General features: G+C 34.7%; 1 protein-coding gene across 5 annotated transcripts in view; it reads right to left on the reverse strand.

The window, feature by feature from the left end:
• LOC117119331 (vinculin-like) overlaps positions 1–17,278 on the reverse strand; it is a 33,833-nt gene extending 16,555 nt beyond the window's left edge. For 3 of the 5 annotated variants that reach the window (XM_033264303.1, XM_033264229.1, XM_033264153.1), the window contains exons 1-15: positions 17,109–17,278; positions 11,914–12,021; positions 10,543–10,714; positions 9,959–10,104; positions 8,543–8,711; positions 7,757–7,987; positions 7,188–7,333; positions 6,250–6,442; positions 4,641–4,786; positions 4,205–4,297; positions 3,141–3,210; positions 2,507–2,658; positions 1,004–1,069; positions 765–876; positions 330–527 (exon numbers count right to left, since the gene is read on the reverse strand). In XM_033264303.1, coding sequence (XP_033120194.1) covers positions 330–527; positions 765–876; positions 1,004–1,069; positions 2,507–2,658; positions 3,141–3,210; positions 4,205–4,297; positions 4,641–4,786; positions 6,250–6,442; positions 7,188–7,333; positions 7,757–7,987; positions 8,543–8,711; positions 9,959–10,104; positions 10,543–10,714; positions 11,914–12,021; positions 17,109–17,165 — 2,059 coding nt within the window. In that variant the 5' untranslated portion in view covers positions 17,166–17,278. The remainder of the gene's footprint in view (positions 1–329; positions 528–764; positions 877–1,003; positions 1,070–2,506; positions 2,659–3,140; positions 3,211–4,204; positions 4,298–4,640; positions 4,787–6,249; positions 6,443–7,187; positions 7,334–7,756; positions 7,988–8,542; positions 8,712–9,958; positions 10,105–10,542; positions 10,715–11,913; positions 12,022–17,108) is intronic. The other 2 variants (XM_033264420.1, XM_033264356.1) reach the window with 1 other exon arrangement.
• Positions 17,279–21,677: the final 4,399 nt, after the last annotated feature.

Raw genomic sequence — 21,677 nt, forward strand, 5'->3', positions numbered from 1 at the left:
CATACTTTGTGTTCCTGACACATTATTCATATCAGAAGTCACTCTTTGTGCTATTACCGTGCTCACGGGCGTCAAGACGTACGTGTACACATGCGGAAATCTTTTAAAATGCTCAAAATTATTCTTTTAAAAAAAAACTAATTACAGCAAATTTTAGCATATTATGACACTTTTCAATCAGCACCGCGTGATCTTAATGAGGGTCAAAGTGCGGCGGATCACCTAACTCGTCCTCAGTGACGAGTTCAAATCTAGTCTGTGTTTGTATCTGTTCTGACCTAACCCATGGTTACGGTTACCATGTGATGTTTAATAATAGTATTGCTTACATGTTTCAAGTTCCTCAGCGGCTTTGCTTACTGCCTCGACAAACGTGGGATCTTCAGAGTTGTCTGCCTCCTGTTGCGCAACCATGACAACACGCTGGGCACACCTGGCAATCTTTGAGGTACTCTTGATAAATGGAACTGGTTGTTCCTGACTAGCGGCAAACTCTGCTTCAACGGTCTCTTTGCGAATAACATCCTCTACAAGAAAGGTTAAAGGTTAAAGGTTATTCATTTTTTGACAACATTGTTCAACATTTTTTGTTATACAGATCAGTACATATATCATGAAAAATTTGGTGGTGGTGCTTAAATATAAATATGTATTAAACTAAGGATAATTTGTACGTAAATAGTTCTAATTATATTTTAACTATATAATGTAATAATACTGTATATGTCAGTCTTGCTTATTTGAGGATGGATTTTAGTACAAACCACAGGCTTTGATAAATTCCACTGAATCAGTTGCATCATCAACAAGTCGGGTCAAATTATTGGTGTTATTGGTCCATTCCTTCTTCAACAGATCAAAGTGCTCCACAGCAGCCTAGCATAAAATATGATATTAGAAATCAATCAACATAATAATGTACAAACTGGCCAAATGTTGCATGGAGAGCAAAGTTTACAGCCCAATGAAAGGATTAGTTTGGATGTTGAATGTTTATACTTACAGTACTATTGGGGTGGTAGAGAACAAGACGGCCGGCTGATATCACTTGAGGGGTAAGGGCATCCACCTGTAACAAAGAAAGCAAATTATATGTGACTTTGCTTATAAAAAAAAAAAATATTATAATCATTAGTATATTATACTTGTTGATATTGATTTCACTTCAGCTGGAACAAGTGTGCTGTTTTCCATACACCACAGGAATTAGTCCTCATAAAAATAAGCTATGTGGTTTCAAGTAGAGGTCACAAGTTCAAGAGGTTACATTTGTTGGTTGTGGTCATGTTTTTCTCTCTTCACACAGGAACATGAATGGGTATTTGATAGGAGGTGATTCGGATTTGGAATGATTCTGTATCCAAAGACCACCAAAAAAAAAAAAAAAACCCTGAGAAACCGGGGTTTTGCTAGTGGGCAGAGGGAAGAAGTTCCTCAGTTGGGGAGAGCTGGCTCCCCCGTCTGGGAGAAAAAAACAATTCATTGGGGAGAAAATAAAATTATATGTAATTTTTTACATATTAGTAGACTTTAAAATTGATTGGTATAAGTCTTTTGAAACTCCCTATGGATCACTTCCGAGGAATTTTGAGTGACTTTTCACCAGACCACGCCACTTACACTCTAATCAGGGAGTCCGCCCCTAGGTCGAGTACATCGGACTGCCCCTGCTGATAAATTATTTCAGAAAGTGATTGTGTTGTATATAATTATATAATATAAAACAAAAAGAAATTTGATTAATAAACTTCTAGTCAAAATCTATAAGCATTGTATGGATTGTATTCAGAAACAAAAGATTAGTGTTCAGTTACTAAATAACTTACAGAAATTACTAATAGGTTTAGAAAAGAAAATTTCTGGAAGGATGATCTGAATAATTTCCTGCATAGAAGGTGTTAAAGTTGACAAGTAGAGTACATGATATATAATTCCAAACTGCTGGCATTAATGATTGCCCATAATGCTACTGTTTATTTTTTATAACCTTTGTGGTGAATAATGTTGACTGCATAGCCAACACACTTACGTATTGTAAGAGTACTTGTTAGGCTCCTTATTATGCTGTGTAGGTGTTTTGAACAAGTAGACTGAACATGAATTTTAACTTCTCTACTAGACTTGCCACCAGACTTTAACTTATTGATTATTCCTAGTGTTAAAACCTTTCAGAGAGTACCTCCAGCATCTGTTTATATCGAGAAACATTTTATGTTGTTGAATTTGTGGAAAAATATAGTATAATGCCATAAAATAATATGGAATGCCAATGGTGCCAAAATCAATTTATCTTTAATAGTTTACTCTGATCAAGACAAGATTTAGGGACTAGAATCCAGTCTACTTCTTCACATACACTTGCTGCACTAGTAAGTAATAATTTAGTTTATTAATATTGCAAATGTAAAAGATCAGATTACTTGTCTGGTTGAAAATTTAGGAATTACCGGTATTTCGTGTGATTGAATGGAAATATAGAAGGCCTGATACATATTGAATTCTTTACCTGATTGGCGGCAGCATTGATTTCTTCTACAAGTCGCTTATCATTTGAGCCGCCGGCTTGGCCAATCATACGCGCCGTATCTGCCAGCTTGTTACTGCGCTCCAAGAAGAACTCTGCTTTGGTTGTGTAATTCTGCTCACGGTTTGGATAATCTGTAAAAATAGTTTAATATCACAAAGCTAAAATGTTATAACATTGTCTTAAACCTATGTTTACATTATTCAATTTTATGTGACAGCTACCTGTGATTATGACATTATGCCAATAATGGGTGTAATATGACATCATCAGCCCATGTATGGACAACTCACAGATATTTGTCCCAAAAAAATATGATAGTGTGGACACCGCTCTATTTTTTGACATTAATGTCACTAACATTGTCATCATGTTTATCGTCATTAACTTCACTTGTTGTTATTGTCATCATTAACATCGTCACTAACACCATCGCTGTCAATATATTTACCATCATCACACTGAACACCATCATCATTTTCATCATCATCTCAATGTATCATGTATTAAGTGTAAGTCCCAAACTATTAACATATTATTAATAAACCTTGTCACCTTCCTCATCATCAGTTTTAACTAAAGTTCTACACTGGTCACATCTTGTAATTTGTCCTACCTGCCGGTGCCAAAGCTGCTTCAGTAAGTTGTTTTAATGGAGTCACAGTGTCCATGAAATCTTCAGCAACCTAGTGGGTCAGGATAATAAAGGAAATTATATTAAAGATAATCTATGGAAACATAGAGGGTAAGAATACAAAAGGAAATTATATTAAAGATAATCTTTAGCAAACTATGGGTCAGAATGATCAAAGAAACTATAAGAAAATCTTTAACAAACTAATGGGTCAGAATAATAAAGGAAATTACAAGATAATAATCTTTAGCAAACTAGGGGGTGAAAATGCTCAAGACAATAATGAAATATATTGATGAATCTACAGCAACCTACAGTAGTTTATCATAATAATTCAGATAATATTAGTGACAGATAGACAAGAATCTTTCAGTAGTTTATCATAATAATTCAGATAATATTAGTGAGAGATAGACAAGAATCTTTCAGTAGTTTATCATAATAATTCAGATAATATTAGTGAGAGATAGACAAGAATCTTTCAGTAGTTTATCATAATAATTCAGATAATATTAGTGACAGATAGACAAGAATCTTTAGGAACCTAGAGTCAAAATAATAAATTCAACTGTAATGCTTTGGCCGCACTATTATACTTTCTGTGACAAATATCGGTGACTTCCCATATATGGGTGTGATGTCATGTCACACCTAAAATGGGCACATCTCAAGTATGTCATATTTTCATGATTATCATTTATATTACATTATTATATTGATATTATATTATGATCATTTATATTACATTATTATCATTTATATTACATTATTATATTGATATTATATTATGATCATTTATATTACATTATTATCATTTATATTACATTATTACATTGATATTGCATTATGATCATTTATATTACATTATCATCATTTATATTACATTATTATCAATATATCACATTACTATCATTTATACCACATTATTAAATTTATACTACATTATTATCAATATATTACATTATTATATTACATTACTATATTTATATTACATTATATTTATATTACATTATTATATTTATGTTACATTATTATATTGATATTACCTGCTTAACAAGAATCTCCTCCATCTTGTACTTGAGTTGTTCCAACTTGTCCGCTAGCCTTCTGGAGAGGGCTTGAGCTTGGGGACTGTTACCCTGAAATTTGGGGGTTTTTGAGGTGTTACTTATGTTACTTACTACACACACATCTGACTAAACCAGCATAAACTGCCAGAGCATAATAAACAACATCCTAAAAATAAATATCAGAGTGCTGCCTATTATTAATAAAAATGAGGAATGTTTAAAAATGTTATTTAACCCCATTATTAAAATATGTTCATATTTGATTTAATAAATTTCAAGAATCATATGTCTCCAAAATTTTCATATTATTAAATTATCATTATAAATTTTTAATATTATGATATATAGTATACACTAAATTATCATCATTATTTTTATAAATATGTTCTCAGTGTACATGGTGGTGGCTTACCATTCCCCTGCCACACAAGTTTGCCAACTCATTGGATAATATTTCAGTCTCATCGCTGAGTCTCAGAAGCTCCTCCTGGTCTTGTCCGCTGCAGTGGTTGGCAAGGCGACGACCTTCGTCAATAACACCTTTAATCGCTTTTAGGCCTTGTGAAACAACATAAAAGTGGTGGTTGTTAAGGAAAAGCAGAGAATTATAAATAAATGAATATATACTGTACTGCTTTGTCAACTATCATATTCCTGGACAAATATTTGTTATTTGTCCATATTTGGGCAGGACTATGTCAATACCCATATAAGGGCAAATCACTTATTTGTCAAATAAAATGTGAGTGTGAACAGAGGTTGACAAAATATATATGAGAAAATTATTACCAATAATTTTGAAAATTACTTAATTAATTCTGTTAAAATACATAAAACATTTTTTTGTGTACATCGAGTTAAAAAAAACCTATTGTGCCTATCAGAATTCAACCTTAATACTCTCCAATTACCTTTGCTATGCCAACTGACTTTTAGGGCTAAGATGCTACTTTGCATCTTCACTTTAAATACATTTTTTTTCTCAAGGCCTAAATAGATATTTTTTTAGAATTTTTACAATTGTTAACTTCTTCTCTGTTAGCCGACCTGACTATGGAGATAAAAAGCTTAATTGCTTTTATTTTTTTAATCCACCTTAGCATTTTAAATTTGAATTTTAAAGTAAATTTTATTGAACCATCTAAAAATGTTAATATTTCAAATCTTTTAAATTATGCCTATTTTACTAATAAACTTCTTAAATATTTAACTTTTAATGTTTATATATTTTAAAAAAATGTATATTCTGTAAAGCACTTGGTTGTTTCTTGTGAAGGGCCCCCACTCGACAGTGATTAAGTTCACTTTTGATGTGTAGTGTCTCACATTGTCTGTACTTGTTCTTTGCTGTTTCCTTTATTGTCAATTTTAAAGTTTTGAGATAAATAAATTAAATTAAATAAATGAAATTTTACAGAAACATCAATATGTAATTTATTATTTTTTCAATATGTCAGTTTTGAAATGATTCTTCTTTTTTAGAGTTTAAATATTAAATTCTGCATGCTATTAATAAACATAGGAAGTTATTACAAAGTCAATGGCTTTAAAAGTCTGTAATAACATGCCTAGCTTCCTATAGTCATATAATAATGTCTCTAGACTTCCTGTTTGTATTCAAATCCTCAGCCACATATATATTTACACCTTGATGAGCTTCCTCGTAAATGCAATTCATAAACTTACTGTAATAAAATATTCACGAGTGAAATATTCCGTTATTTTTATTTAATTTTAGCTACATTAGAATATATTTTAGTTATTACATAGAAGGCAAGAAGAAACTCATCTTTAACATGACAAAAAGTTCTCTAGTATTATTTATAATAATTAATAATTATTTACTTTTATAGCAATATTGAACTGATATTATGTTTTGTTTTTTATGTTCAGATGGATGCACTAGTATAGGTGTACTTCCACCATATTTCCACCACCTTGCTTGTTGTTGTCTATTGTGTATTTTGAGGTGAATTAGAATAAAATAAATATATTTAATGCAACTGGTAGAAAAGCCTTACCAACACCACCATCATCCACACCAGGTTGGGCTAGCCACTTCTGAGCCTGCTCGACCTTTCCGGCGACAGTGTACGCGGGCCTGCGAACCCCGCTTCTCTCAGCCTTCTTGACAGTGTGGTCAACTAGGTCCTCAAGACGATTCAACTTCTCTGTGATAACTCTAGATAGTTGAAGGGCCTGTGGCGAGTTACCCTACAGGGGGACAAAAAAATGATAGTATTTAGTATTTCATTCACATTATTTAATTTTAGACATATTTAAGATACTGTACGTATAAGGTTCGAACATGCTTATATCTTAGTAGTTATACAAAATGGCAATATATTTCTTTTCTCAGTGCACACACCCCCCACCCCCACCCTCTTCAAGATTTAATATCTTTCCACAACACAATAATAATACAGAGCCTCACTGTCACCTCATGGAATAAAAGCATTGGAATTTGCAGGCCTACTTGGATTATGTGGACAGAAAGCAGCTTGAAACAATTAAAATGGGGATTGGATTCAACACTAGTCACTATGCGCAAGCTCGGTGGTCTAGTGGTTATGGCACCAGGCTAGTTATCTGGAGGTCATGGGTTCGTTTCTCTTCTGAATCACTTGCAAAATTTTTTAGCAAGTATTTGGGAACATACTAGGTATAACATGTCAGGTAGGGCAAAACATCACTCTTAATTAAAATACTGTTGTCAATAAAATATTCCCATTGGTTGATCAGGCACAAATAGCCAACTTTTCCACCCAGAAAAATTCAGGACTGTTGAATTGAACAGGGTCTCCTTATTTACACACTTGTTTGTGCAAAACACTGTAACTTTCCCGTATTTATATCAACCCAATTATTTATATCTGTTTTCTTGAAAGTGATATTACAATATTTTTTGGTATTAAAAAATTCAAAATAAAAATCTCATTTCTTGTGGCTTTTTACTTACTTGACCTCTGGCTCTGAGATCTGCTAGTTCGTTGGTCATTACGTTGATGTCATCAACTAGCTTCAGGATTTGACTACTCTCCGGGTCATCACATCTGGCTGCAACTTTACGCGCATCTTCCAAAATCATTCTAATAGCTTGCTCACCTTCAAAAACAAATTATGATTATTATCATTATCACTATCATTATTGATCATATAACATATCTAATAACGATATTCTATAATTTGAATTATAGGTCAAGGGTTTGAAACCCTCGCTGTGCAAGTCGCTTATGTCCTTAGGCAAGACACTTTTTCTATGATTGTCCCCCTTTTCTGAGGAGTATAAATTGGTACTATGGTGGGAAGGCAAAACAGACTGCAGTGCGGGAGGAGTAGCAAACCCCCCCACCCCCCAAACCACAGCCTTGCACATTCTGGCCCAAACGCCAAGGAAAGAAAGACGGGCACTCCGGCATGTGAGCCACAGCTTCAGGGTTCGACCTTTACCTTCACAATAAACAATAACAAATTAGAATTTCTACACTATCAATCCTTTAGGCACAAGGACTGTAAGCAAATACTAACCTATACCACCGGGGGCGCTGTTTGGGTTACTAAGCCAGTCTTTGGCTCCCTTTAACCTTGCTGTAATGTTGCCAGCTGCTTTCTTCATCACTGTCAAATCATCTACGTTCCAGTCATCCTCATCATAGGTTGTTAATTGGAGAACACGGATTATTTCTTCGATTTCAAGGTACATCTGACTGACAACGTACAAACGATTGGAAGCAGCTTCGTCAAGGCCACGCTTTCCAGCTAAGAAACAAAAATTATATTTTACCAATTATTATATTGTAGTTTACTGTTAACATTTTCAATATTATCATCTTCGTAAAAATATTAACATCATTATTACCACCACCATCATTATTTTCCTCATTAATTATTTATCTAAATAATTATAATACAGAGAGTCATTATGTAGTCGATAAATATCTGGAACACAGATATCTGAAAGTCCACATTGGAGGGTGGTGAGAGGTATTTACCATGGATGTGTTGTTAAAGGTAAAAGTAGTCCTATATCTATTACAGAACATATGGGAATGAGCTGTCAGGAACCCATCGTACTAAGACTCGGCATTGTGTGGTAGGGTGGCCAGTTTCTTTCCACACGGCTTTTTTAACCCAGTAAATATAGCGATACTCCTGGATAAACAAACTTAAGTGCATTGTCGCAGGACAAAACCAAAATGCACAGCAAAGGTTCCAACCCTCGACCTGAAGGTTAAGGGGCTGAACGCTGTACTGAATGTACCTAAATAGTCAGCACAAAAGAGAAACATGTAACAAATATCTCAATGCTCTTACGTGATTGGATGGTTGTGACAAATATTTTGATGCTCGAGATGAGCACTGGAAGAAGATTTTTGATCTTGTCTTTGGAGGCAATGAGCATGTTACGATGAACTTGATGCGTCAGCTCCGCCTGTCTGCCATCTACCATTTTCACCATCTGTGTCATGCCTGGTGTCAGATTCTATAATAAACATTACATACCATTATTAAAAGTTCTTGATAATTGTAGGGTGAAATTCAAGCATAAAGTAATTTTAAAATTACCGCTGTCCCTTAGATTGGATTGGATTTATTCGGTGGAAACACCAAGGATAGCCCACGAAAGTCTAGAAGAAGACTTACTTCCAGTGGGTTCCTTCTGGTGGTGATTGGGCAGTACACTGGGAGACAATCCCCTACTCTTTTCCCAAGAGTGTACTGCGGTAACATGCACATGGGCCATAAATGCGTACGGGACCAACGTCTTAAACATCACCTCTGAAAGACGGTGCGCTATTGTAACTTGTATTTCAGGACTCCAGCTGAAACACAAGGAGAGGCAGTAATGGGAATTGAACCGGAGACCTAGAGATCTCCACGGTTCAGCACACACACACAAAGGTAAAGGTGGTTTATTCAGTGGTTTTGATTCCCTTGGCAAAGGCAGTTTGGTGTAACAATTTCAATTCCTTTGGGAAAGGCAGTTTGGTGTAGCAGTTTAAATTCCTTTAGGAAAGGTGGTTTGGTGTAGCAGTTTTGATTCTCTTTGGAAAGACGGTTTGGTGTATGGTTTCAATTCTAGCTGTTGAACTTGTGGTTGGTCGCTTGTATTGTTGACATGTTATGAACTGCTATGTCTCAAAGGTAACAGCAAGTATTACATGGCATATAAGTATGCCTAGAAATGGCTTTCTTGCCTTCGATTTCCATTACAATCGAAAGAGAAACTAAATTTGCATAATATTATGAAGTGAGTAGACTCAAGATTATACCTTTATAAAACTGTAATTCAAAAGGCTACATACACGCAATGCTCATGATACACATATTCTTAGGCCGGGCACTCACCGCGTCGTGTGACCATTAGCAGACGAATCCAACCCCGCACCCTGTGAGAGCGCTAGACGATTTGATGCTGTATGCTGATTGTTGGTGGATCTTCATTAAAAACGATCCATTGCGCGCGCGTCATGGCGTTGCGTTCTACATAAAATCGCGTCAACCGAATGACCATCGGGCGCAGTTACTGCCTGGCTTTACATACAGAAAACAGTACAAAATAAACTTTGTATCCCTAGACGAACTAAAACTACAGTTAATACTGCCAATGATGTTTAAATTTATAAAAATTTATAAAGATTTTTAATAAAAAGTTAAAGGGCAACCATAATAAAATAGTTCAAAAAATGTATTATAATATAAAAATATTGAAGCCACACATGCAGTTACCTTGACATAAACTATCAAATCCTCCATGCCTTCGACTACCTCGGCCACAGCCAAATACTCCTGGACACCTTTGCAAATGCGAATAATTTTACGGACTTCAGCCTGGTCTAACGACAACAGCAATGCAGAGGTCCCACCAAGAATTCCTACAAGTAGAGACAAAAATTAATAGGGTTGTAATGTATGTTTATAACAAATTAGTCATTATTTTTGTGTTTTGTTAAGCTGTAAGCAATATTTTTAACATTTTAAACGTTTTGATTGTAAAAATGTTGAAAACCTGTTTTAGTCATAATAAATTTATGCCATATCTTGGTCATCTTACCCCAAGGTTTTAGCATACGTAGGAAGTACTGTAAAAGTTTAGTACATGGGAAGCAAAAAAAAGAAAGCTATCCATATTTATTAATAGTTCTCTGCTAAATCTATCCAGAATATCACAATTTCCTTGAAAAAAAGCTGTTGTATGTCCATATATATTCATGATTTACCTATATATGGTCATGATGTGATGTCATCATGACCATATTTAAGCATGTCACATGTTTTTGTCAAATAAACTTTTATAGTTGACAGAATTTTACCTCGAGCTCCATTGATGAGTATATCCCTTGCACTCCTTGACAGAGGTTCCTGTCTGAGTGTCTTTGCCGCTTGAATCAGACTAATGCTGGCATTCTCCACTCTATCTAAAGCAACTGGCATTTCCTCCTGGAGGACCTTGTCTGTAGACGTAGCACTTGTCTGCCGGCCAACCTAAATCAGAAAACATTTGACCATGTAGTAAAACCCTCCTTTGAGACACCCCTATTAAGGGGACACCCTTTAAGGGAATATTTTTGCAGCCAAAAAACTGGGAAAGCTTTTAACACTAGCCAACCCCTACTGTATTCAGGAGTGTGTCCTCTTAATTATTATTAAGAGCTTTTCAATTGCACAACGATTGTAGGACGTAGAATGTAATGACGTCACTAAAAGTCATTTGTGCAAGTTCTCCTCGTTGTGTGGATTCTAGTACGCAATTTGGCCAAATCTACGTGTGCAGAGAACGTAGGACGCCCAGGAGGATGGTCACGCATGAGTGATTCCGTTCTAGCGTCGCGCTGTCGACCAAATAGAAAGCTCTCTGTTGCCTTCTATGACACAGATAGTAAATGATGGCAAAGCCAAGAAGGAGCAAAGATATTATAAATTTTATGTGATGGCAGCAGCAAAAATAGCAGAGGAGGATTTAGGGGGTGAGGGAGGGCGAGTAGGCCTCCGGGCCCCTTTTGGGAAGTCAAAATAAAAAATAATAAAAGGAAAAGAAATTATTGATAGCCCAAAAATGTCTCAGGGATTATTTCCAAACATCTAGAAAACGAAAATGTCTTGAGCATGCTCCCAGACCCCCTAGGGTACTGTTGTCTCTCAACCGGCCACCCCTTTCAACATCTCTGGATCCACCCCTGAATATTTAGTTACATTAAATTCCATATATTTTTACATTCAATCTCTTAATTTAATATTAGATTAACACGATTTACATAGTTTTAATTCAGTGTTCAAACTATAAGTTACTGTAGGTTCAATGAAATTTTCCTATGAAATCCATCAACAATTATTTCACGAAAGAATACAAACACCACATAACTTCATTTGCCGAAGTCCTGTGGTGTAATTGTTTGAACTCTGACTTTAGCATAGTGACCAAAATTTAATTCTTGGTACTGTAGGTACAGCATTATATTGACAAAGTACCTAAACATAAAATTCTAGATCTTACACATTCATTTCAAGCATTAATGTAAACTCTCATTCAATTGGCTAATGAGGAAAAGCCCTATGATTTGCTTTATCAACAGTTAAAAGTCAATTATAATTGTTATAAGTATAATAATCATCATTGGCACCACAACCAACTTGAAATCAACCTGAAAGTTGTTACAGTATAATTAAATGATATAGGTTAATACCTGAACCAAGTTGCCGACAGCTTTGGCGACAGCACTGACTGGCTGCGTGAGGTCAGGCATTGCAGCGCCATCTTCCGCTTGCTCGTGAAGGATAACCAATTGTGAAATCTACAGTAAGAAAATTAACAATATGGAAATTATATTATTTAGAAAAACTGCTAAAATATAAAAGTAAAAACACCAAATATAAAGAAATTATAAGTACAACATTTTTAAAGTCATTCCCTTTAAATTTTTGGCTCCATGCCCCACTCACTTGTTAAATGCCACAATGGGCGTATTCTGTTCTAATTTCATTTAAATTGTAAATATCGTAGAAAGCTAAAAATATATTCTCTTGCTATAAGCACTGCCTATTCTATAGTATACTTGCTATATATCTTGACCATATATGGTAAAAACCTCATCACTAAACTAGTAGCTCTCTGTCAACATTCCATGTAAACAAGGTGTTTTTCTATGTGAGTGGTTATTGCTGTGAATGTCTTACAGTGTCAATGATTTGGGAAAGAATGGTACTTTAATTATACAGTTCCAGATCATGATTATATGACCAATTTTACAAGTTTAGTTTTTAGTAATATCATCATAATTTATTCAAAAGATATGAGCTTCTATAGGTGAAAGTTTTAATAATATTAATATTATAATAGTAATACATTTATTTCTTCAAATACAGGAGGGCAAAGCCAAGAAGGAACGAAGTTTTTATAACATGTTTGCAGCCCAAACATCAAACAAGAAAGAAGAAATTCAAAATGGACAATATATTACGTCAATACACATACCCTGTAGTGGTTGATTAAACATTACAGTAATTTGACCTCATATGTTTTTTTGCATTTGTTGTAAAACTTTGTAAATTGAATCCCAAATTGAGCCATCAGCTGTCAATGATTAAATGTTTTGTACTGTATGTACCGGTATGCATTTGCCGTAAGTACCTGTATAGCAATTAAACTATGATGCCAAAAGTATCACTTCACTTTGCAGGGCCAATACATTAAGAACATTAGTTTAATCCCAGACTTTATTGTAATGATCAATAGTTACATTGAAAATGTAATAAATAATATTATACTGTAGTACCTATACCGACACATGGAGTTAAACATTATGATCATTAATTACGAGAAAGCTGAGCTTGAGTGGTTTAAATGTAAGCTATGATTGTAAAATTGTAAAAAAGAGGACAATCCAAATATTAAAATAAAAGATTGTGTGTGCATGGTGTGTGGGAGTATTTGTATTGGCCTTTAATTCCTTTGCAGGGGAGTTTTTAAGGTTAACATGTCTTAAATTTCACAAAGAGGCTAATACCAAATTAGGAATCAGGATGCAAATGAATAATAATTCCTCATTAACCCATGCGATAAATTTTTGACAAGTATTCAAATCATGTAGACGGCAATGATTGAATTTCAAATTACTTTACAATAATCAAAATACTAGGACAAATGCTCTTGTTCTCATTATTCTTAAGTTCTCCACGGGCAGGTCTAGCATTAGGCCAAATAAAATTAATTGTTTAGTTTCACGTTTGGGATTTGAAATTATTTTTTTGTCCGACTATTTACTATTTGTTACTTTACTATTCTATACTAGTGGTAAATACTATAGGCTGGAATACAAACATTTTTTTTAAATTAAAGTAGTAAAGGGAATGTTTTATGAGTTCATCTACAGCATGTTTCCACCTCTTCTTAGGCTTCGACAATCAATCTTTCTGATATTCATTTACAGTATTTATATTTTCCATGGAAATTTTTTTTTATAGCAATATTAATTGTTCATGAGGCTCTAAAATTTTATGAGGGCGGGGTTGAGTTTGATGATACACAGAGAGTCATTAAATTTAAATTTGAATACTGAATTAATAATTATTCAAATACATGTCCATAGAAGCCTGGGCCATCCATTCCTTTAATTGTACTAGTTATTCCAATTTTATAAATGTACAGTAGGTAATATTGATACAAAGAAAAAAACAAACCAAACCCTCCCAAGATTCATAAAAAAGTGAATTGAATAAAATGAATATTTTAAAACATGTTTTCATTTCAGTTACAATTTTTTTTGCTTTCAAATGAGCCCATCTCAGTATAATACTAAAATTTCTCTCCACTCACGATCATCTTACTAAAAATCGAAAATATACAGTAAAATATACAAACTCAACCAGGAGAGAACTTCTAAAGAAAGGAAAGTAGAAAATTTGCTGAGTGGGAGGATGAATCGTACAGAAACAATTTAATGTATCCATAACAACTGAGTCCATGACCTTTAACCTATCTATGATATGATTGGCTGGCTAGGTATTCCAGTGATGCCTTATTTTTGTATTGGAATCCCTGGTATGTAAGTCCATGGTTAACTCAAGTTACAGTACAAGCTTCTTCCTGTGAATCTTTTTATTTGTACTGGAATTACTGTTGACACAGCATATCAATAAAATGGGGTCTGTCTGTGCTGCTGAGGAAGAGATGTGGAAAGTTGGAATTCATGACTATCATGAGCATGGCAACAAAATTAAATGAAGATAAAAATTAGGTCACTGACTAACTGGTAAACCTTTAAGTTAAATGCCAATAACAATACCACACCGAAGTGTAAAGTATTTTAATTACTGTAGTGTGGATAATATCTCAAAAATCAAGGAATCGAGGAAACTTGCTAGGAAAATAAGTTTGCAGAACCATAACTAATGTACTGCTTAATTTGGTTGTATTAAGAGATAGCCAAGGCCCAATTTTTTGAAATACTGTAACTATGTGGAAATCGACCCTTACTTTCCAAAATGTGAGGACGGAATTAGCTACCAGGCCTAATATTCCCCAAGCAAGCCTTATTTCACAGTCTGAGGAATATATACTTTTAATTAAGTCTATTCAAATTGGCCATGTTACACTTTAAAGTCAGATTGAGGAGGAAAAACAAAATTATACAGAGGTGATTGAATAACAACTCAGGAATGGTTTGAATCTGAATGGTTTTTGACTGAATATTTATAGCCTCTCTGTGGTTCCAGAGCAAAATATTCTTTTGATATGTTGTACAACTGATTTTTCTAAGACATAAAAAACATATTTGATGAAAAACTTGGAGACGCGGTCAATGACATAATTGATGTCGAAACGAATCCGACATGATGGCGTGCATTTCGATACTTGAGTATGTATTATTATTATACTGTCAATGAGACAGGCTACAGATTTATTAATATTTAAAAAATGGGGAAAAAAGGGGCTTAACCATTTTTAACCTCCCCCAACCCCACTCTCCCCCAGTTTTTTAATATTCAAAAATCTGTATCTCATTAACAGGCTCTCACAAATTTTTGGTTAAAATGCTTTTTATGTCTTCTTAGAAAAATCAGTTGTATACAACATACTGTACTGTATAAAAAAAAAAATGTCCACTAAATTTTAAAAATTGCAATGCAAATCTATGTTGTGATACTCACTTACCTATTCTGAAACTGTTGTGCCCCCCCCCCCATTTGAAAAATTCTTGATCCGCTACTGAATTTCATTTATTAATGCAAACAATATATGTACTGTACACTTTCATTAGAAGAAACGGAAACAATTCATCAAAACTAGTACCTACAAGATGGAATCTGTTAAATACAAAGATGTTTTCCTTCGAATACCCAGCCGAGAGTCTGTATAAAAACCGTGTTTCAATTAATAGGCCTAAATGTTAATTTATCAATCACCGTTCATAAAAAAACAGACACTTCACTGACTTGTAATCGGCATGCATGTAACTGTACTGAATGCACCCTACTGTACATACTAGCCGACCAGGGACGTCAATCAGTTCACAGGTACCTACTTGCACGCACAGACGGCATACAAAGGGATTCTGCAGTTGGGCTTGCATTGAAGGCGGTGCCTCAACGTACAGTATGAGATTGAACAAGGCACTGTTCCCCATGAGAACATTGTGAAACTGCCTGCAGTTCAACATTTCTCTATTTATTGTTGTAACGTTTTGAATAAAATTACTTAGTCCATATTTTTTTAGCGTAGCAGAACTAATATTTTAAGCGTGGTGCACTCTTTGCTTATTTTGCCCAAGCGTGGCGGTCATTTCGTTCATTCGCCCAAGCATGGTGGTCCCGCCACGCTTAAGTATAGCTGGCGAGACCCCTGGTAGAAATCTTTGATCGATGACAAACAATGCAACGAAGCGTAACAAACAGAAATAACATAGCGTGTCAGCCATACTTTCGGGGATATCTCATATTACTTAAAAACATGACGGAGGGTTGTATCAACATAGTTTTTTCTTTTTAAAATGTTCGCAAAGGATAAGAGTAAGTCTGTATTGTACATCATTGTTTAGGGACGTAGGGTGGTTCCCATCTTTTTAAAATGTTCACAAAGGATAGGCTACAGTATATCTAAGTACTGTACAACATTGTTTAGGGGCGTCGGGTGGTTCCCATCTGGGGGTTGCGAAATTTGTTAATGCGGAACTACAAAGGATCATTGGTGTACTGTAAACGAAGCGGCCGAAGGCCCCCGAGACAGGCGCTGGAGCCAGGGGGCCGCAGACGGCCCCCAGTAGGGGTGTGAGTGTCCATAGCCTATTTTAATGTCGTTTTTGGCACAATTGAGTTTTAATTTTGTATCGTGATTTGACAAAATAAGCGTAATACATTGTAATTAAATGATAATACTTAGTTCGTCTGTAAATTAATTTCTTGTTACACATTGTTTCATTGTATAAAACATTTATTATAAGAAAATTTGTGATTATGGCACCTCCTTAATCTAGGCCTAGCCTGGAGACTAGATAGCCAGAAATTGCACTCTCAGACTGTGAATATAATTTTATTTCTGTGAAAAAGGCATTTTATATAATTTATCATTTCGTGTAGGCTAGACCAACTAGGCCTAGGCTAGGCTAGGCCTAAGTAGACCATCATAACGCGACCAAAATATATTGGTGGGCGGTTTCAGCAGTGAATCAGTTCGGCCGCGATGTACTGTAAACTAGGCCTAGGCTACTTCATCAATGCAGAACACAGTCCGGGTTGGAAGGTTCACAATAATGTCCTCCTAGCCTACAGTAGGCCTAGGGCCTAGCCTTAGGGTAGGCGGCGGGCCTAGGTTAGGCTAGCCTACAATAATAGTATCGTAAATATAAACCATGTACTACATTGCATTGTAAAGTCATAGACCTACCTGTTGGGCAACCGGGTCCAAAATAGACTCAATAAGTTTTGTGTGGAAAACCGGCATTTCGAATTAATCCTCCTATTCCAATAAAAACGAAAAAAAAAATCTGCCAAGTTCGGAAAACTTACTGCCGTGCCGTCCGTGCAATCAAAAAACCCAGCCGGCCAACAAGGTGTGCAGAGACCAGACACAACATCACATCATCAACAGAGGGCGCTACTTTATTTTTCAGAGCTGTCACAGCAGCAGCATAGTGAAGTTGAACAGCAAAAAGAACTTCTTTGCAACTTGTTCAAGCAGCAATAACCATAATTTCTTAGACAGGATCTGTCTGTCGGAATGTTCTTGTTTTCTGTTGACTTTACAATCTTCATGGCCAACCACCAATAACTCAATTAATTTTGTCTAGGAACATTGTTATCACGAAGCAAAAAATCAAAACAAATTTGTTAAAGCTTCATGTGCCCTAACTTACTCATAACGTACCGTATTTAATAATAATAATAATAATAATAATAATAATTGTAATAATAATAATAATAATAATAACGATAATAATAATAATAGTAATAATAATAATAATAATAATAATAACAATAATAATAATAATAATAGTAATAATAATAACAATAATAATAATAATAATTATAATAATTATAATAATAATAGGTTTGATTGTTCAGGAATCCTCAGGAAAACAATTATATTTTAGCAAAAAGTGTGGAAACTTATCCTGGGGGTCGGTTAGGCTTGTATTTTGTACCCTTCAGTCATCACAGAGATTAATAATTATTTGATCATAATGACTAGTAGCTGTCTCTTATACACATCTAGATGTGTATAAGAGACAGCGCACAGACGGCATACAAAGGGATTCTGCAGTTGGGCTTGCATTGAAGGCGGTGCCTCAACGTACAGTATGAGATTGAACAAGGCACTGTTCCCCATGAGAACATTGTGAAACTGCCTGCAGTTCAACATTTCTCTATTTGTTGTAACGTTTTGAATAAAATTACTTAGTCCATATTTTTTTAGCGGTCAAAATTTCCGGGGGCTTCGCCTCCTGAATTACTTTCGGAACCTTTCAATCGCGGCTCGAAAACCTTCACTTTGCTTTCGTCGGGGAAATCTGATCCCTCGTCGGGGGCATCGGTCCCCGTCGGAAACATCCCCACTCACCCCTACCCCTCCCATGGGGAAAATCCTGGCGCCAACCCTGCTTTCATTTCAACTTCTTGATACGTCGCGCAGAGATCTATCAATCTTGTCACAAGCTAAATATTTCATGAAAGATATCTCTCTTTAAATTATTATATTTCATTGTGTTTTATTGCAATACAAAATATAAAATTAACATAATAATTAAGAAAGTCTATTTTATTGGATGGACTATTCCCTAAAATAATTTAAAAATAAACTTATTAATCTGATTTCTGGTAAATGAAAAAGTGTTTTGACTACAGTATTGTAGAAAAATATTAGAATATTAAAAGTGAAACATCTATTATTAATCTACCGCCCTCTCATAATTTAAGTGGAAATTTAGCCTACTTTAAAACATAGCTAGTTATTATTATTAATATTATTATTTTATCAGAATTCAAAATTATATCGAAATAATAACAAGGTCAAATCTTAAGGTCAAATCGAATGTTATTTTACAAAAAATAGATATTAAAATTGCAACATAAAAATATGAAAATTACAATTAACAAATAAATATTTAAAAAAAGTTAGAACATTTACAATTTGAATTAAAAAGATAGAAATAAAAGATATAATAGATATAAAAAAAAAAACAAATTTACAATTGGATGAAAAAGATAATAAAAAACAAGGTCCCGCACTCCAAAGCTCCGATGAGGGCAGTATAACCATGGAGGAATTCTTAATATTTCCTCCATGGTATTATAGAGGTAGTAGAATATATTGGTCCTAACGGTCGCCCATTCAAAAAAGATCTAGGCCTATTACGCAATAAGCACAAAAAATATCTAGGCCTATTAATCAATCAGCCGGGTATTCAGAGCTCCTCATCGGAGCTATGGAGTTGTTGTTAGCAATGCGCTTAGGCCTACATCGATTGCAACTTATGGCAGCAAAACAGTGTCAATAACCATAGCAACAGTGATCAAAATTCAAATTCAATAAGCAATTATTTTTCGAACAAATAGTTTGTCAAATAAATTCCCTAAAGAATTTTCAATAAGTTTACTCCGCTTGATTAACATCAATTTATCCGATAGTGTACGATTATGTATTAGCAAAATTTGGATCAATGATATGATATATTTAGCTTAGTCTTAAGATTTCAGATACCGCCTGGAATATAATCGTCAATAATCAATATCCTATTGTTGTTCTAAAAATAGATAGATAGATAAAAAATAAATAAATTATCGATCTGTTGAAACGCTGTTTCTTAATCAATGAGGCGTTTAGGTACTTAACGTGGTAAGTTCAGGTTCATTGGAAATAACACTTTTGTAGCTGAGTAATTGTGTTGTCTGCGTCATCAGGATGCTATTTATTTGGGTAAGTTTTGTTGTATAGATTATTATTAATATTTATAGTAATAACTCAAATAATATTAATAATAACTCAAATCAAGTTGTTAATCATTTTGATCAAGTATAACGTTAGAATAGTAAATTAAAATTTCAAATATTTTTTCACGTCGTAATTAGTTTTAATCAATGAAATTTTAGGTGTTGTAATTTATTTGGCAATTATCAATGTAATAATTATTGCTTTTTACGTATATTTTATGTTTTTCCATTCTTATTATAGTTTTTGATTCTGTACATAATATTTTGTAATATTTACAGAATATGTATTTGTAAATGCAATGATTTCAGCCTTGGCTGCCGATTGTATAACTTCTGATATATACCAAATTCAATTAAATATAATTATATAGGCCTAAATAATGGATGGATGGTTGAATGGACGGACGGACGGGCGGGAGCGAGGGCAAGCGAACAAATAAATAAATAAAAGTGGTAATAATAATAAAACAATAATAATAACCATTATAATAAAAATAATATTGTTTCATATCATTGTCCATATTATTTTCATATATCATATATGCCTATATTTTTTTATATACATTTTATACAGGCCTATCATACCATTTTTTGATATATCATATCATTTTTCATATATCAATATCTTGTTCATATATCATATCATTTTCAAAATCTCTATTTTTCTGCAGGTTTTGATCGTTGTCTGGAACGTGGGCACGGGTAAGTCTCATATTTTCTTTTACGGCAGCACAATGTTAGGCCTCAACCTAACCAGCACGGCTAGACGTCCTACGCAGCACGTATGTTAGGCCTAGACCTACACAGCACGTATATAGGCCTATATAAAATAATTCTTTATTAAAGAAAACACAATAAAAGAATGTCACAAAAAACCCAGGTCATGGCTTAATTAGGCATATGCAGGGTGGAGGAAACAGAGACAAGAAAGAAAGAAAAAAAAAAACAAGAAATCAATTACAAATAAAGGCAATTCACCCACTCGGGCGAGTGTCTGGCGTTCCAGATAACTACTAGTCAATGCCAGTTCGCTAATTTACTTTTTATACATTTTACATCGCTTATTACTTAATTTTAAAATATTATTTAGTTTCGTTACATAAATTGTGAAAATGTGGACTGAGGTGTTGGTTTCGTTTATAAATAGCACATACATGTGGGCCTCATGTTTATTCATGCTTAAGATAAACAGCACACACACGTGGGCCTCATGTCTATGCTTAAGATAAACAGCACACATACGTTTGTTTCGTTTATAAACAGCACATACATGTGGGCCTCATGTTTATTCATTCTTAAGATAAACAGCACACACAGTGGGCCTCATGTTTATTCATGCTTACTAAGATAAGCCTGGTTCTCACGAGAGCCCTAGTATCCGGATCGGGAGCTAACCGTTAGCGCTAACCGTTAGCACCTGCGTGAGAACGCCCGATCGGTTAGCGCTAACCGTTAGCGGTATCCGGATACGCTAACGGTTAGCAAGCTCTATCGGTTAGCAAGTTGAGGGCGTGTCTATCATCAACCAATCACAAGTACGCGTTTACAATTTCCAGTTTGTTATTGGCCAGTGATTCGATCATCATATTGTTGGTATCCGGTTCGGGATTTTCTCGCATGGACGCACGGCAGCTAACGGTTAGCAGGATCCTGATCCTGCTAACCGTTAGCTGCTGTGTGAGAACATAGCCACAAGCAGCACACACATGTGGGCCTCATGTTTATTCATGCTTACTAAGTGAAACAGTACACACGTGGGCCTCGTGTTTATTCATGCTTACTAAGACAATCAGCACACACATGTTGGCCTCGTGTTTATTCATGCTTACTAAGATAAACAGCACACACATGTACTTGGGCCTCATGTTTATTCAGGCTTACTAAGTGACAGCACACAAATGTGGGCCTAATTTTATTCATACTTACTAAGATAGACAGCACACACATGTGGGCCTCATGTTTATTCATGCTTACTAAGATAAGCCTGGTTCTCACGAGAGCCCTAGTATCCGGATCGGGAGCTAAC

The sequence above is a fragment of the Anneissia japonica genome, unplaced genomic scaffold (assembly GCF_011630105.1).
Source record: "Anneissia japonica isolate Jap-2015-1 unplaced genomic scaffold, ASM1163010v1 scaffold287957_len1322810_cov207, whole genome shotgun sequence".
Lineage (NCBI taxonomy): Eukaryota > Metazoa > Echinodermata > Crinoidea > Comatulida > Comatulidae > Anneissia > Anneissia japonica.